The 19,127-nt window shown below is 45.9% G+C and overlaps 1 protein-coding gene across 1 annotated transcript in view; it reads right to left on the bottom strand.

Moving 5' to 3' along the window:
* PTAR1 (protein prenyltransferase alpha subunit repeat containing 1) overlaps positions 1 to 19,127 on the bottom strand; it is a 77,892-nt gene that overhangs the window by 8,426 nt on the left and 50,339 nt on the right. The window contains exon 5 of the mRNA XM_040356781.1: positions 13,467 to 13,680. Coding sequence (XP_040212715.1) covers positions 13,467 to 13,680 — 214 coding nt within the window. The remainder of the gene's footprint in view (positions 1 to 13,466; positions 13,681 to 19,127) is intronic.

The following is a 19,127-nucleotide window of genomic DNA, read 5'->3' as shown; positions in this document are numbered from 1 at the left end:
AACACAACATGGAGTACAAAAAACGTCATTCTGGGCTACTAGGAATGCTATGTATTTGTTAGGACCTACTGGAAAGTGTCTTGCAGTAACAAAATTAAAAACAGGTACTTTGGGTTACAAACAATACGTTTAAAAAAAAAAAATATATATATCTCTCAACATCATGGTATGACAGCACATCAAAAATATCTGAAACAATCCTGTGCTACTGTGAAGCTCCAGTGGGATTTACAGAATAAAATGTGCCTTGTCTCTGATCCTAGACAAGTTTCCCAAAGGGAGGGAAACAAACAATTCACACCGCTTTCATCTCTACGCAACAAACATTCTTTTCCCCTCTTTTTTCTATAGAATAAAGCCAATCTATTTTATCCGATAGTGAACCTTCAAAGATCCCGAGAGGTTTGCACCAGTATGAGAAGAAATGGTTTAAGAGGAGACAATGTCGGTTCCCCAGGGCAAAGGGAAGTGAGCCAGCATTTCCTTCGAACTGCAAAGCGCTAGTACAAAGCGAAGAAAAAATTATGTATCAACTTAGTTTACCACTATCCATTGGAAACTGGTCCATTACCTCAGCAAGGAAAAAATATTGCTACAACTATATGCAGCAGATGTGCAAATTACCTTAGTGCAAAACTTAACCTAACATTTAGGCCCGGATTCAGAAAGCAGATACGCCGTCGTAACTCTGAGTGCGGGCCGTCGCATCTCGGCGTCTAAATTCATAGAATCAGATACGCCTCAATGTTGCCTAGATATGAGCGGCGTAAGTCTCCTACGTCGTCGTATCTTAGGGTGCAATATTTACGCTGACCGCTAGGGGTGCTTTCCTAGACTTCCGCGTCAAATATACAAATTAGGTAGATACGCCGATTCAGAAACGTACGTCCGCCCGGCGCATTTTTTTACGTCGTTTGCGCAAGGCTTTTTCCGGCGTAAAGTTACCCCTCATAAAGCAGGGGTAAGTCATGTTAAGTATGGACGTCGGAAACGACCGAACAGCGTCGTATTTTACATCGTTTACGTAAGTCGTTCGCGAATAGGGCTGTACGTAAGTTGCGTTCACGTCGAAAGCATTGACAGTTTGTGGCGTAATTTGGAGCATGCACACTTGGAAACGTTCACGGCATGCACCGTTCGTAAAAAACGTGGGGTCACAATTAATTTAAATAAAACACGCCCACATCATCCACATTTGAATTAGGTGGGCTTACGCCGGACCACATACCCTATGCCGCGGTAACTTAGGGCGCATGCTCTTTATGAATACGGAACTTGCGCCCTAAGTTACGGCGGCGTAACGTATCTGAGATACGTTACGCCCGCCGATAGATACACAATTGTATCTGAATCCGGGCCTTAGTTTTTGCACATAATCTTTCAACGACAGTAAATGGAACTAATCAGCAGTATTTATAGTTGTTAGATCCACGCTTAGGACATATTCTTGGGCTGCTGCCTCCCCTGGAGGTCCCTAAAGGGATAAATTGTGTAAAATGTTTATGATGTTGGGGTGTATGGCGCTGCCCTCCACTCAAATCGTAGTATGGGTAGAGAAGTGCTACCGTAAGTTAATTTATAATAGTGTTATTAATAACAACCATCTGCATGTGGGTGATTGTATCCAATCTAGTAGTGAATCTTCAAAGAAAACGTTACAAAAAATAGTGGTGTCAGGTGAAGTCCATTGCTGCATGCCACCTATGAAGAGCGAGTTGGTGTTCGAGTCGCTCTTTCTGGGGGCCAGTTAGCAATGGATGTGTGTACAAGTGGTTAATGTTCACTCAATACTCCCTTTAATACCTTTAGAACAGGTTTTTTCCTCAAAGTTGCAAAATTATGGTAAATATCCTAAAAAAGTGATCCAAACTAAAAAGCCCCTTCTATGGGTGATAGCAACCCGTGTGTATTAGATGTAAATACTCGAGTGCACTAAATCCTAAGTGTATCCAAAACTAAACCAGATATTAAAGCGGAGGTTCACCCAAAATACACATATTATGTTAACAAGATCTTTGGAGCAGATACTTCTAAATATGGCTGCTGTTTTTTTTCGTTTGGATGTAATTACCCCAATTCAGACGTATTAGTTGTTACTTCCGGGTATTTCTCCCGCGGGAATGGGCGTATCTCTCCCTTTCCCTGGCACCCCAGTGTGGGCTGGGAGGTGTCCGCAATGTCTCCTGGGAGCTCAGTGTAATGATTCCCAGGAGATGATCTGTGACACCAAAGTATCGTAATCTCATGCTATTTCACTCGTCTCGTGTATCATCAAGCGGGCCACGTGACGAGGGCGGATCACCGCTTCCCGGAAGTCTGTGCTTGTGGGCTTCACAATGCCCACAAGCAAGATGGAAAAGACCAGGATCATTTTTTATAAGTTATTCTTTATAACGAAAAAAGACACGAGATGGTTCTAATCGGCTACCAAGTGAGTGATATGTTGGTATCTGTAACCCCATTAAATGCACCAAAAAAAAAAAAAAAAAAAAAAAAAGGAGGGACCATGGGACCTCCGCTTTAAAACAACTTGTGCTATATATAAAAAAAACAGCTGTGCATCCAAAACCTGCACTATAATTGCCCTGTCTTTAAACACATGTGCGCAATGAAAGGTAAATGAATAAATAAGTGTGTCCTGTGTATCCTTCCCCACCAGGCGGGAAATTGTATATGTCCCAAAAAATGCAAGAAGTACCCACTGATAGGCAAATCCACAAAGAAAGTTTATACTGAGTAGATAGAAGTTCAGCTGCAGTGTCCAATATTCATAAAATATGTAAAAAAGGTAAATATATAATTTCACTAGATCTTCCAGTAAGGCGACTTTTGTGATTGTCCTCGGTGTCCTATGAAGACTTTATCCTGAAGTGTACAGATCAAGGTGACTTTTGTGTGCCCCTTTTGATACCCCACTCACCAGATCCAGATATCCCTGCAGGCGACAGCGAGTGTTTTGATTCGCTCTATGCCAGGTTGCTGCTCCTCCGCTCAGACTCCTGGGTTCCCGGTCCAATGGCCAGGTCTTGTAGCTGTGCTACGTTACTGCCTTCCCAGCATATCAGCTCCTGATGTCCGCATAAAACCAGAGAGAAACGAACTTGCATAGTGTAATTCCATTTATTTAAAAAAAGTGTTGTTTAAAAAAGCGATCCAAATTGCATCATCAATGCAGATAAAATCAAAAGAAAAATATACACAATATCTAAAGGGCCGTGTAGCTGGCCAGCTAGAACCTGTTCTAGGTAGCTAATATAACCTACATGTATATACAGCTAAACCTGCCAAGAACCTAAATGTAGTGCACATGTTTATATGTGAGAGACAAAAGCAAAAGTTATTGACTGTGATTTCTTTATCGTACATCACGGGACACAGAGCGGCATATTCATTACTATGTGGGTTATATGGAGTACCTTCAGGTGATGGACACTGGCAATCTCAAACAGGAAATGCCCCTCCCTATATAACCCCCTCCCATAGGAGGAGTACCTCAGTTTTTACGCCAGTGTCTTAGGTGTTGGTCATGGTTTAGCTCGCCTCCACATCCTTGGGATTAGGTGGGCTAACCGGTTCTGTCCAAAGGCCTCAGCGCTAAAGTGGTCAGTAACCGGACCCCAAACCAAAGGGGTATAGCCCATAATGCTTTTCTTTTTAGAGAGCTGGACCCTGGGCCCAGAACTTAGAAACCTTTGGGGGCCTAATGTTTCTGTTGCCAGAGTGCTATATGGGCCCAGGACAGTGGATCCTTCATAGGAACCCAGGGCCTGAAGGTCAATGCCCCACGGAGATGGGGGAAGATTGGGCCTCTTGCTTTGCAAAGTCCTGCGGCATGGAGCAGGTAAGTGAGGGGAAACTTGCGGAACTTGGTTCTTAGCAGGTTTTTCTGGGGGGTTCACAGGGGACATGCCTAAAGTTATGCACTGCATCTGGCAAAGTAAGTCACATGTCTTAAAGATAGGATGGCTCTATGTGTATTCCCCATAAAAGGTGAACTCCCTGGTAGTATTGTAACATTGAGAAAGAAGCCTGTGTGTGTGTGTGTGTGTGTGTGTGTGTGTGTGTGTGTGTGTGTATAAAGAGAGCTGTGCTTACCTGCAAAGCCTCCAGGCGATTGCTGCCATGGTTTTACCTCCTAGCCTGGAGACAGGACAAACTGCCTCCTCGTGTGGTCTCCTTCCCCCCACCCCCCCCGCCGGCGGGCGCGCGCGCGTCCCCGTGATATGGGCGCAATTTTGCGCCGTTAGCTGAGGGGGGAAGGGCGGGCCAGCATGTTAAAGGAAGGGGCGGCCCTTCCATTTGTTCCCAGCTCAGTGTATGCTGGAACTGAGAGAGGAAGAGACCAGAGCGGCAGCACGGGGCGCCGAGGACACACAGTGGCCGAAACAGATATTACAGTCTTCAATAAGACTGTCCTGGAGCCTAGAGTTAGGCTGTTCTTTTCTATCTCAGCAGTTTTTTGGCAATACTACTAAGGGGGACAGAATGTTTTTTCTCTCTTGGGTTTGAAAAAAAAAAAAAAAACATTAAAGGGAAAGAAGGCATTTTTTATCCCCCAAACGGGTTTTTGGGCAATAACTATTTATAGTTCCAAACACCAATAAGTTAGCGGGCGTACCTCGGTATTGTACCATGGCGTCTGGTTCAGAAGGTACAAGAGGTGGGGATTCCCCCAGAGAGTCTGAGGTCTCGGACAAAGTTATGCCGCTGCTTTCCCGAGAGGGAGCCTTGATGGGACCATCGGGATCTGGGGCTGGAGCTGGCACGGGTCAGTCCAACCCTAGGGTGGTCACGGACGAGGTACTGTCCACCTCCTTAAAGGAGATGGAAAAAAGAATGGAAAAGATGATAGCCAAGGCTATGCGGGGCAGAAAACGGAATAGATCTCCGTCGCCCGAGCGTGGACCCTCAGAGGAGGAGGTCCTTTCCGCAGGGGAATTGGACGACCTCTTGGACAAGGACCAAGCAGGTTCGGGGATCGAGGATCCGGATACAGGGGAGTCTGGGGCAGCCTCCCAAGGGGAGAGCTGGTGGGTTCAAGCCTTAACGGACTTGGTCCATAGTGCATTCAACTTGCCAGTACCAGATCTCCAAGTATCGACTGTTTCAGCTTTGGGCTCACTAAGGGCGCCTCAAAACAACGCAGTTTTTCCGATCCATCCTCTGCTAGAGGAAGTTATGTTCCAAGATTGGACCAAGCCAGATAGAATCTTTTTACCACCTAAAAGATTCTCTGCCTTATATCCTATGGAAGATAAATTTTCCAAGAGATGGGCAACCCCGGCGGTGGACGCAGCCATCTCATGTGTTAATAAATCTTTAACATGCCCTGTAGAAAACATACAGGTGTTCAAGGATCCGGTTGATAAACGCTTGGAAGCACTACTTAAAAGCTCCTTCACTACTGCAGGGCAGTAGTGCAGCCAGCTGTGGCTGCGATTGGGGTTGCACAAGCATTATCGGATCAAACTAAGCAGATGCTTAAACTTATTCCTGCCCAGCAGGCAGAAGAATTTTCGGATGTCCCTAGGGCCATACGCTTTACGGTAGATGCGATTAAGGATTCTATCCAGCAAGCGTCACGTTTATCGTTATCCCTTATCCATATGAGAAGACTCTTATGGTTAAAGAGCTGGGAGGCTGAGCCCCCATGCAAGAAGCTCCTGGTAGGGTTCCCCTTCCATGGAGGACGACTCTTCGGAGAAGACCTGGATAAATACATTCAGACCATTTCAAGCGGCAAAAGTACTCTTTTGCCAACCAAGAAAAAATTTCAGGGGCCTGCGTTTAAACGACCGCACTCCCCTGGGCAGGGGCCCTCTAATGCCAAACAGTATCGACGGCCTCCTGCAAGATCAAACTTTAACTTCAACAACAAATCGCAGGGACAGGCCGCTAGAGGCAAGAAGCAGTGGTTTCGCAAACCAGCAAAACCAGCCCCCAAGCCGACCTTATGAAGGGGCGCCCCCACCCACGAGGGTGGGGGGAAGGCTGCGTCTCTTTTCAGAGGTTTGGGAAGCCAGCATTCCCGACAGATGGGTACGATCTTCCGTGGCTACGGGCTACAAACTAGACTTCCTAAAGTTTCCTCCTCCTCATTTCCAGGAGTCAAGGGTTCCAAACGATCCGGAGAAGGGAGCCGCATTAATGACGGCATTGAATCATCTACTCTCCCAGGAAGTAATAGTAGAGGTACCAGTCCTAGAACAAGGGCTGGGTTTCTACTCCAACCTATTCATCATCCCAAAGTCCAACGGAGATGTCAGGCCAATTTTGGACCTAAAGATGGTAAATGCATACCTAAAGGTCCGCTCATTTCGGATGGAATCCGTGCGGTCAGCAGCTGCCACACTCCAGAAGGACGACTTCATGGCATCCATAGACATAAAGGATGCCTACCTTCATGTTCCAATTTATCAGCCACATCAAAGATTTCTACGCTTTATGGTGGCTTCGCGTCATTTCCAATTCGTGGCGCTTCCCTTTGGGTTGGCTACGGCCCCCCGGGTGTTCACGAAGGTCCTAGCTCCAATCCTAGCCAAGCTAAGGATCCAAGGGGTCACGATCCTAGCGTACCTGGACGACCTCCTAGTCATAGATCACTCGTCTCCTGGCTTGGAACGAGCAGTGGCCCTCACGGTCCAGTACCTCGAGAGGTTCGCTGGGTCCTAAATCGAGAAAAGTCAGCATTCCAGCCCACAAGGCAGTTGGAATATCTCGGCATGAGGTTAGACACAGAACAACAAAGGGTGTTTCTACCTCTGATAAAGGTCAAAGCCATCAAGGAATTAATCCTACTGGTTCTAAGCAAGAAAGAACCGACTATTCGCCTATGTATGCGGTTACTAGGCAAGATGGTGGCCACATTCGAGGCGGTACCGTACGCCCAGAGCCACACTCGCATCCTGCAGGCAGCCATCCTGTCAGCATGGAGCAGGAGGCCACAGGCCTTGGATATCCCTTTGCCGCTCTCATCAAGAGTCTGACAAAGTCTGTGTTGGTGGTTAGACCCTCAGAATCTAGTGAAGGGGAAGTCTTTCAGCCCAGTGGCTTGGAAGATAGTAACCACAGACGCCAGCCTGACGGGCTGGGGAGCAATTTTGGATGGTTGCACTCGCCAGAGTACTTGGGCAAAGCCAGAGAGGCAGTTGCCCATCAACATCTTGGAGCTCAGAGCTGCTCGACTAGCCCTCAGGGCTTGGACGTCCAAATTGCAGGGGTTCCCGGTGAGAATTCAATCAGACAATGCCACGGCCGTGGCATACATAAATCACCAAGGGGGAACCAAGAGTCAAGCCACTCAGAGAGAGGTGAGCTTGATTCTCCTGTGGGCAGAGGCTCATGTGCCCTGCATATCGGCAATATTTATTCCAGGAGTGGACAACCTTCAGGCGGACTTCTTAAGTCGCGAGACTCTGTTGCCGGGGGAATGGTCTCTACATCCACAAATCTTTCAAACACTCTGCCAAAGATGGGGAGTGCCGGACGTGGATGTCATGGCATCGAGACTCAACAAGAAGCTAGACAGGTTCATATCCCGCTCAAGGGATCCGATGGCCTGCGGAACCGATGCGCTGGTTTGCCCTTGGCATCAGTTCAAACTTCTTTATGTATTTCCCCCGCTCCAGTTACTACCCCGCCTGCTGCGCAGGATCAGGGTGGAGCACATACCAGTCATCCTGGTAGCTCCAGCATGGCCCAGAAGGGCATGGTATTCACTAATCCTGAAGATGGTAGTGGGAGACCCTTGGACTCTTCCTCTACGGCCAGACCTGCTATCGCAAGGTCCGATCCTCCACCCTGCCTTACGGCATCTAAATTTGACGGCCTGGAGGCTGAATCCCTGATTCTCAGGGGTAGAGGTCTGTCTCAGAAAGTAATCTCTACCCTAATCAGAGCCAGGAAACCGGTCTCTAGGGTGATTTATTACAGGGTCTGGAAGGCCTATGTAGGCTGGTGTGAGTCCAAGCGATGGCTTTCTCGCAAGTTTACCATCGATAGAGTATTACGTTTTCTCCAGCTAGGAGTGGATAAAAGGACTGGCATTAAGCACAATCAAAGGACAGATTTCAGCTTTGTCAGTGTGGTTTCAGCGGCCGCTGGCCACCCACTCGCTAGTTAAGACCTTCCTTCAAGGGGTCTTACGTATTAATCCTCCAGTTAAATCCCTGCTTTGTCCGTGGGATTTAAATCTTGTTCTGTCAAGTTTACAGAAACAACCTTTTGAGCCGTTGGCTGAAATTCCTTTGGTTTTACTGACAAGGAAGTTAGTATTTTTGGTCGCCATAGTTTCCGCCAGAAGAGTATCGGAACTGGCAGCCTTATCCTGTAAGGAACCATATCTTATTTTACATAAGGACAAGGTCGTTCTCCGCCCTCATCCTTCCTTCCTACCGAAGGTTATATCCAGTTTTCATCTAAACCAGGATTTGGTATTACCATCCTTCTTTCCTAAACCTACTTCCAGAAAGGAAGGGTTGCTGCATACCTTGGATATTGTCAGGGCCATGAAGGCCTATCTTAAAGCTACAGAGAAGATCCGGAAAACAGATGTGTTGTTCATTTTACCGGATGGGCCCAAGAAGGGGCAGGCAGCTGCAAAATCCACCATCTCGAGGTGGATTAAACAGTTACTCACTCAGGCCTACGGCTTGAAGGGGTTGCCTCCTCCGTTATCATTAAAGGCTCATTCTACTAGGGCCATGGGCGCCTCCTGGGCAGCACACCACCAGATCTCTATGGCTCAAGTTTGCAAGGCGGCAACCTGGTCTTCTGTCCACACGTTTACAAGATTCTACCAGTTGGACGTAAGAAGGAATACTGATACAGCCTTTGGGCAGGCAGTGCTGCAGGCTGCAGTTTGAGACCCTCGGATTCCGGGGGCTCCCTTTTGAGTTAAATTTAAAATTTAAAATTATTTTTTCTCAACTAAGTTGGATTTATTATGATTTGAGTATATCTCTAAATTAAATCCTTTTGTCTTTGGAAGATGTTCTCCCTCCCCTCATTGTAAGCATTGCTTTGGGACATCCCACATAGTAATGAATATGCCGCTCTGTGTCCCGTGATGTACGATAAAGAAAAAGATTTTTAATACAGCTTACCTGTAAAATCTTTTTCTTGGAGTACATCACGGGACACAGAGCTCCCACCCCTCTTATGGGGACCATTTTGGGAGGCATACTGCTTGCTACAAAAATGAGGTACTCCTCCTATGGGAGGGGGTTATATAGGGAGGGGCATTTCCTGTTTGAGATTGCCAGTGTCCATCACCTGAAGGTACTCCATATAACCCACATAGTAATGAATATGCCGCTCTGTGTCCCGTGATGTACTCCAAGAAAAAGATTTTACAGGTAAGCTGTATTAAAAATCTCTTTTTTATGCTTGAATGTCATAACAGTTGTATGTTGTGTTAACAGAAGCAAAAGAAAAAATATGCCTTTAAGAATCGTTTATTTATATGACAGTGAAGGTAAGCTCAAATTACACAGTAGATTTCATACCAGAAAGCATAGAGTTAAGCTTTTGTGACTCATCAGTAGCCTTGGCCAATCACAGCTAATAGACAGTCTTGTTGGACTGAAAAGTCAGAGATATCACAATTCATCTAATGCCACAGCGCATGAGGCACTTTATAGTGTTGCGCCTGCCACAGGCCGAGAGTTGGCGTGCGTTCCACGGTTCCGTACTCAACAACCGGAAGTGACGTATTGCGCGTGAGATAGCTCTGCCTTACATACATTTTGTCAAGTGCTATTTTTTTTAAAAAATAATTGGAATTACACTATTCAAGTTCGTTTCACTGTTTTATGAAGACATCAGGAGCCAATATGTTGGGAAGGCAGTAACATAGCACAGCTACAAGATCTGGCCATTGGACCGGAAACCCAGGAGTCTGAGCGCAGGAGCAGCAACATGGCATAGGATTTAGTGCACTGGAGTATTTACATCTAATACACACGGGTTGCTATCACCCATAGAAGGGGCTTTTTAGTTTGGATCACTTTTTAGGATATTTACCATAATTTTGCAACATTAAATCACTTGTTGTACACACATCCATTGCTGACTGGCCCCCAGGAAGAGCGACTCGAACACCAACTCGCTCTTCATAGGTGGCATGCAGCAACAGACTTCACCTGATGCCACTAAAATGTTTTCTTTGAAGGTTCACTACTCGATTGGATACAATCACCCACGTGCAGATGATAATCAGCAGTATACCTAAAAGTGCATGTGTGCCCAGACTATGGGCATGAAACTGCCCATTAGGCAGTAAAATTGCTTTAAAACAACCCACCCAAAGAAATCTTCAAAGCCAAGAAACACCATTTTTCTATGGCGATTAACAGCGCCCTAAACCGCCCCCGCGAACTCTTCAAGATGGTCACCCAGACCATGAATCCAGGATGTCTTGAAGTCCCCAACTCAGACACCCAAGAGTTCTGCAATGAACTATCGGATTTCTTCATCAACAAAATTGAAAGAATCCGGGAAAGCATCATGCAAAACAATACCCCCCTCAACCCCACCGTCAATCAACCACAAAACACCCACAGAAACGCTCTACAATCAACAAAGTTCACTCTGGAACCGATCTCCATCGATACCACAAAAAATATCATTGGTGCTTTGCGGAACAGCACATCGCCCAATGATATCATCCCCACTAAACTGCTGAAGGAATGTGCCGACATCCTGGCACCACCCATCACACAGCTTATAAACCAGTCATTTAAGGAAGGCACAGTGCCATCCCTGTTGAAAGAGGGCACAATCCAGCCCATCTTGAAAAAACCTAACCTGGATCCCAAGGACCCAACTCACCGCCGTCCCATAACAGGCCTAAATGTTCTCTCCAAGATAATGGAGAAAGTAGTGGTACAACAGCTGCAACAGCATCTAGATACCCACAATCTACTGGATCCATTACAATCAGGCTTCAGTCCCGGACACGGGACAGAAACGGCCTTACTCAAAATATGGGACGATGCCCTCGAGGCCGCAGACGAAGGAGAATCTTGTCTCCTGGTTCTGCTGGACCTAAGCGCAGCCTTTGACACGGTAGACCACAAACTGTTACTGATGCGACTAGCCAAGGTAGCAGAAGTCGCAGAAGGTGATTTACCATGGTTTTCTTCCTTTCTTGAAAACCGATCACAAACAGTTAAATTGGGTTGTTTCACGTCGGAAAAGCGCACGGTGTCATGTGGAGTCCCCCAAGGATCCCCCCTGTCACCGGTGCTTTTCAACATCTATCTTCGCCCTCTCTTTGATATTATCAGTAGCCAAGAACTACTCTATCACTCTTATGCAGACGATACGCAACTGTATTTTCGCATCTGCAACAAAAAGGATCATCATCTCAGTTTAGAGAAATGTCTCTCTTTGATAGAAAACTGGATGACTAAGAGTTATCTTAAACTCAACAGTTCAAAAACAGAACTCCTTATGTTTCACGCCAGCCGAAAGAGTCAACTGGCAACAACCTGGACACCCCCGCCCATTCTGGGCCAAATCATCACCCCTAGGTCAAAAGTCTCGGGGTCATCTTCGACACCTTCATGACAATGGACGCACAAATAGGGTCAGTAGTCAGCGGAGCGCACCATCTGTTGCGCCTACTACGCAGACTTATTCCATTTATCCCCAAAGAAGACGTAGCAGTTGTGGTGGGAACAATCGTGAATTCCAGACTGGACTATGCTAACGCCCTGTACCTCGGACTCCCAAAGTACCAAATCTCCCGTCTGCAAGTCGTTCAGAATACGGCCGCCAGACTGGTGACTGGGAAAAAAAAATGGGAATCAATCTCACCTTCGTTGAGAACCCTTCACTGGCTGCCAGTAAAAGACAGAATTGCATTTAAAGCACTCTGCCTGACACATAAGTGCATCCATGGGAAGGCTCCGCAATATCTTTGCGACAAGATAGAACCTCACAATTCGAATCGCGTTCTGCGATCCACCGACCAAAATCTGGTCAGGGTACCAAAAACCAAATACAAGTCCAAAGGAGAAAGAAGGTTTGCTTTTCAGGGTCCTAGACTATGGAACGCTTTACCAACCAGCATTCGGTTGGAGGAAAACCATCTGACTTTCAGAAGACGGATCAAAACTCTGCTCTTTTGATGTCATGAGACACGAACTAGCGCCCAGAAGCGATTCAGTTCGCATGCGCCGCGCTTTATAAGTTTTTCATTCATTCATTCATTCATTCACCCATGCCCTCTCTAGCTGCTTTAACGTGAAGGTATTAATTCTCAAAGATTACAACAAAGTTGGGCTTTAGCCAGTTTACCTGATCAAGTATGTTGAAAAAGTCAACAATTTCCATGGGGTATATTTAAAGTGATATCCCAACAGCAAACGTTATATTGCAGCTTGTCAATTCTTAGATATGGTGGCTGCGTTATTTTCCTTTTTTATGTTCACTCTCTTTTATTTTCACCTGGTGATCGGACCAGAAAGTCTGTTTTTCATCAGAACAAGCTGTCCTACAAATGCATCAGTTGCTTACAATGATCATCGAGTCTGGACTAAATTTTTTAGTGTACCTAAAGCCTGTCTACTGATCAACTTCTGTACGACCAGCCTGTTGGAAAATGTCCGCATGATCAGCGCTGCTGGCTATAGCTGGCACAGCTGATCAGTGTACTAACGGTCAGAATATAAAGACTCAGTGCGGAGGATTCCCCCATCCATCTTGAATGTGTGGATGGGGGAATCAAGTCATTTTTGTTCACTCAATCCATTGATTGAACACAAAAAATAATGGACTCATGTACAGTATGGGCTGCTTAAATCTGTAAGTACATCCAACTCTCCCCTTCCCCCAGATTATCAATGGCTAGTAATTAGCTGTCCAAGGTGCCCCTGTGCTCCTTCATCCAGAGTGGAGGCATTCTTAATACAGGTGGTGTGTTACTGGACAGATCATCAGATGAAGAAGCCTAAAAACAAAGAAGAAAACTAATGCAGCCACCACATCTAAATTAGTGTAAATACCAATAGATATAAAACAATGAAAATACAAATAACTCACAGACCCTTTGGTAAATATCGCTTTTTGATAAAGATAGGGTTGCACTTTAACACAGCTCTACATCTAAAAACAATGACTACGTGATATAAAAGATGTTCTTCACTACTACACTAAAAAAAAAAAAAAAAAAAAAAATGCAGATCAAATCATACCTCAGATGAGGTGTAAGATGTGTACCCATTAGATAAGAAATGTGGAGCTACGATGACCAGTTTAATTCATAAAATTGCAGACATGTTCTTTTGCAGCCTTCAAGCCATATGATACATAGTTTGCGAATCAATTAAAAATATTACAACTCCACGGATAAAGTTGCAGCCAACATTACTGCCAAGTATGTTGTACGATTTATTTGCTCTGTCTTTAATATTTCATTAAAAATACTGTACATATTTTGGGTTTGCATTATCTGCCCATACCTTAATATTTAGCTTTCCCAGGTGCTGTAGAACCCAGATACGATGGGACCAGGAATTGTAGTTACTTGGGTACCTTCCAGCAGCTTCCCCACAGACATTCATCTCTTCTTGTATAATTCCCTGAACCTGCTCTGTAAGAGTATGAGAGGCTCCCTCTTTAGATGTGACTGAGGGAGAAATGTGCTCCTGGAGAAGACGTTGTAGAACCCACCTCCTGTAACCACAAAAAAAATAAAAAAATGAATCATTCAACCGATGTGAATGTTCAACATATATTTATATGTAAAGTGCTGCGTAAATTGATGTAATAATAAACAAAAAAAAAATGTATGTATGTATGTATGTATGTATGTATGTAACCCTAACCATGGGTTCATTGTGCATTTAGCACCTTATCTAGTTTGCAGAGATATCTTGAATATACTCATCTGCCCTGCAAATCCAGCGTTGTGATCTGCCACTGCATGTCGAGTCCTGTGGCGCCATCTAACACCCCAATGTCACCTGGATCCAGCCGACAATTCCAGGTTTAAGTTGCCGACCCCGATTACGTGCTATTGGGCCCAACTCCCCCAGTTACAGATTGTGATCCAATGCCTATGGCTACGTCCGTTTTATCAGCTCTGCAAACCTCCTGGTATATCTATGCCAGACCTTCCAGGAGGCTGCCGGAGGCAAGTTGACAAAAAATTCTTGCCTATGCGAGAATAGAGGGAGGGAGCGGGCTAGACCAATAATATACAAAAGAAGGTCATAAAGAAGTCACCCTTTTAGGGCAAGGAGGGGAGGACATTACCATAATGCAATTGAGTATTCAGGACTGTAAGTCAGGCCATACACGGTTCGAAATCCGAGCAGTACCTGCTGAACCTCCTGACTTGAAGCATGTATGGGCAGGCTGAATGTAAATGTACCAAGTTGATCAATTGACCAACTTGGGTACACGCAGCATGCCGAATTTTACCCAAGATTATCACTAGTGGCTACTATAGCTGCTAGAAAAAAAAAAAAATCAGATTTCTCCCAGCGGGGATGGCTGCCCCCGCCTTGAGAAGACAATGGCACGGCAGGAGGGATTTCCGCATCATCACAATCTGCGTTGATGAGGGAATCAAGTGAATTTCTTTCCTGCAACCTATGGTTGCAGGAAAGAAATTCACTGTGTGTATGGCCTGCCTAGGTCCACTTTAAGTATATTTAAATAAAGTAGGTTTAGGTGGCAAATGTATCCTACTGTACATTATCTGTTATATTTGGTGGCAAAAACATTTTCCCTCTATGGCTTGCCCCCTAAAAGTAACCTTACCTTCAAATGCCAACTCCAAGCTTAGCCACCTGCCCTTGATCAACCCTTCTCATGGAGAACCATTTAAAAAAAAAAATAGCATTCTTTTTAACCACTTGACCACTGGGCACTTAAACATCCTTAATAACCAGACCAATTTTCAGCTTTCGGTGCTCTCACATTTTGAATGACAATAACTCAGTCATACAACACTGTACCCAAATGACATTTTGTCCTTTTTTTCCCACAAATAGAGCTTTCTTTTGGTGGTATTTGATCACCTCTGCGGTTTTTATTTTTTTCGCTATAAATGAAAAAAAGAATCTTTCTTCATTTCTATTATTTCTCTTCATAAATTTGGCCTAAAATGTATACTGCTACATATCTTTGGTAACAACAAAACAAAAAAAATCTGGATATTATTTAGTCTGGGTGAAAGTTATAGGGTCTACAAGCTATGGTGCCAATATCTGAAAATTGATCACTATGTAAACAGTGAGACCCAATTACAGGGGGTATCCCTGTAATTGGGTCTCACTGTTTACATAGTGATCAATTTTCAGATATTGGCTGCTTGAGAACAATTGGCATCAGAGAGGCTATACTCTCCCCTTTTCAACTGAAAATTGATCACACCTGAAGTACTGATGGCCTATCTAATTTCTTGAGACCCTAACATGCCAGAAAAGTACAAATACCCCCCAAATGACCCCTTTTTGGAAAGAAGACATTCCAAGGTATTTAGAAAGAGGCATGTTGAGTTTTTTGAAGTTGACATTTTTTCCCACAATTCTTTGCAAAAATCGAGTTTTTTTTTTTTCACAAAATGTTCATATTAGCAGGTTATTTCTCACACACAGCATATGCATACCACAAATTACACCCCAAAACACATTCTGCTATTCCTCCTGAGTATGGCGATACCACATGTGAGACTTTTACACAGCGTGGTCACATACAGAGGCCCAACATGCAGGGAGCACCATCAGGCGTTCTGGAACACCCAGACCAGTTCTGACATTCCTCTCCTACATGGAAAAATCATCATTTATTTGCTAGAAAAATAGAGTTACGTACCGGTAACGTCTTTTCCAGTAGTCTTTCAGGACAGCCCACAATTGAGAGATACTCCTCCTCTTCCTCTAGGAAACACTGCGCCAGCCCATAAATTTCTCACTCCCCCTGCCAGACCTCAGTTTTTATACGAGCACCTCCGGTCAGCTGGGGAGACACAAGAACATGTTAATAACATATAATTTCATATCAACATCATGTCCTGGTCTTGAAATCAGACTTCCTCTATTCGGGTGGGTACCCAGGGCTGTCCTGAAAGACTACTGGAAAAGACGTTACCGGTACGTAACTCTATTTTTCCCCTCCCGTCTTTCAGGACAGCCCACAATTGAGAGGATAATCGAGAACTTACCAACTAGGGTGGGACTATGGCTTGCAAAACCTTTCGCCCAAAGGCTTGCTCACCTGCCGAAACCAGGTCCACCCTGTAGTGTTTAACAAAGGTGGTGTAGCTGGACCATGTTGCTGCTTTGCAAATCTGTTCCGGCGTTGCTCCAGCTCTTTCTGCTTGAGAGGTTGCCAGCGCTCGAGTGGAGTGTGCTTTTATTCCTGTAGGGATTTCCCTACCAGCCAAAGTGTATGCTTGCCCAATGCTTAGTCTTAGCCACCTGGCAATAGTGCGCCTGGATGCTTTGCATCCCTTCCTGGTTCCAGAAAATAAAACAAATAGTGAGTCTGACCTTCTAAACGGTTTAGTCACCTCTAAGTAATGTAGGATACTTCTCCTAACATCTAACGTACTGAAACGACGTTCCCTTTCCCCCGAAGGGTTGGAACAAAAAGAGGGTAAAACTATATCTTGACTCCTGTGAAACTTTGAAGTCACTTTAGGAAGAAAGGCTGGATCGGTCTTGAAAACGACCCGATCCGGGAAAATAACACAAAAAGGGGGTCTGATCGATAGAGCTTCTAGCTCGCTGACCCTCCTAGCAGTGGTCACTGCAACCAAAAAAGCTGTTTTTAAGGTTAAATCCCTTAGAGAACAATTATCTAAGGGCTCAAAGGGAGTACCCATTAGGGTACGCAACACCAGAGACAGGTCCCAACTGGGGAAGGGTGGCCCTCGCGCTGGTCTCTGTCTGGATAGTGCTTTAAAGAACCTGACTACCCAGGGACTGGTGGCCAGAGGTTTTTCTAAATACACCGTAAGTGCCGAAACCTGCCCTTTAAGGGTGCTAACTGAAAGACCCTTATCTGCCCCACACTGAAGAAATTCTAAGACAGCCGTGGGGCTCTGTATAGAACAGGGGCAATTTACACACCACTCGTTGAAACGAAGCCAAACCTTCTTGTAAATTTTGCGGGTCTCCTTTTTTCTACTATTAAGGAGGGTGGCAATTAAACCTTCGGAAAATCCCTTGGATCTTAGTATGGCTTCCTCAGTAGCCACGCTGCTAGCCTCCACCTGTGAACTTGTGGGCATAGGACTGGGCCCTGTGATAGAAGATCCTCCCGCTGAGGTAGAAATAAGGGTGGTTCTGCCGCTAACTGTTTGAGGACTGAGAACCATGCCCTCTTGGGCCAGTAAGGAGCTACCAGGACTAGAGAGGTGTGCTCTGATTGGAATTTTCTCAGTACTGCTGGAAGAAGTACCGGAGGTGGGAATGCATAGCATCTTCCGAACTTCCAGCTTTGGGACAGGGCATCCACTCCCCTTGCTCCTTCTCCTTTGTTCAGGGAGAAGAAACAGGGGGTCTTCGCATTTTCTCTTGAGGCGAAGAGGTCCACCTCCAGAGTTCCCCATCTCTTGTTCAGGAGATGAAAGACCTCCTGGTTGAGGGTCCACTCGCCCTCCCTCAGCTGCCTTCGACTGAGGAAGTCTGCTGTCACGTTTCTTTCTCCCCTCAGAAAGACCGCCGAAAGGGAGAGGGTGTGGATCTCGGCCCAGCCCAGAATCTCTGCTGTCAGGACCGACAAACTTTCGCTTCTCGTGCCGCCCTGTTTGTTTAAGTAGGCTACGGCCGATGAATTGTCCGATCTCACTTGAATGTGGTGCCCCTGGAGTTCTTCCTGAAAGAACCTGAGGGCTAGGCCCACTGCCCTCAGCTCCTTCCAATTGGAAGATCTTTTCAGATCCTGGAGACCCCAGGTACCCTGCGCTGGAAGGGATCCCAGGTGCGCTCCCCAGCCCTTGCCGCTTGCGTCTGTGGTTACCACCCGAGACACCGGGATAATCCACAGACGTCCTTGGGTTACGTTGGTGGCCTTTCTCCACCACCAGAGGGATCTTTTTACCTGAAGTGGTACTTGAATCAAGGAGTCTAGGGCTTCTAGGCTGTGATCCCAGACCCTTAGTAGGAAGGCCTGCAGCGGGCGAAAGTGAATACCTGCCCACTGCACGGCTGGGAGGGCAGATGTCAACAGACCTAGCGTTGACATCAGGGACCTTAGTGACACCTGTTGATTGTTTTGGAGGGAAGCCACTGCTTTGTCCAACTTCTTGACTTTCTCTACCGGGAGGAACACTCTTGAGAGAGTAGAATCCAGCAGGTACCCCAGGTAAGTGATCCGTTGGGATGGATTTAAACTGGACTTTTCTAAGTTCAGTAACCACCCTAGGTCCGTTAGAACCTTCTTGGTCACTTCCAGGTCCCTGGATAGCTGCTCTGGCGAGGCTGCGAAAAGAAGCAGGTCGTCCAGATAGGCTATGATGGATATTCCCTGAAGTCGCAGAAACGCTATGGGTTCTGCCAGGATCTTGGTAAAAATCCGGGGCGATGAGGATAGCCCGAATGGCAGAGCCTGGAACTGGAGGTGTACAATCGTTCCCTCTAGGTCCACGGCCAATCGCAGATATTTCTGAGAATTCTCTGCGATCGGAACGTGTAAGTATGCGTCTCTGAGGTCCAGAGATACCATGAAACAATTGAGGGGAAGGAGGGCTCTGACTGTATAAATCGATTCCATGCGGAATTTCCTGTATGAAATGGATCTGTTCAGAGGTTTTAGGTTTAGGATTAACCTGTATTTCCTCGAGGGCTTCTTTACCACAAAGATGTGTGAATAAAATCCCCTTCCTTCCTCTGCCCTTGGAACTCTGAGGATGACACTCTGATCCTCTAGCTCCCTTAGAGCTCCCAACAAGGCTTCGGATTTCTCCTTGTCCCTGGGTAGATGGGTGACTAGGTATCTCTGGGGGGGAGGTGATGAAAATTCCAGTCGGTATCCCCCTCTTATGACCGCCAGGACAAACTGGTTTGGGGAAATTGATTCCCATTGTGGGAGAAAGGTCCCCAGTCTTCCTCCCACCCTGACTAGCGAGTCATGGGTTCTTAGGGGGCTGGACAGGAGGGTGAAAAATC

The sequence above is a fragment of the Rana temporaria genome, chromosome 1 (genome assembly GCF_905171775.1).
Source record: "Rana temporaria chromosome 1, aRanTem1.1, whole genome shotgun sequence".
NCBI lineage: Eukaryota > Metazoa > Chordata > Amphibia > Anura > Ranidae > Rana > Rana temporaria.
Note: the sequence above shows the minus strand (reverse complement) of the source record. Positions and strands in the feature narration are given on the sequence as shown.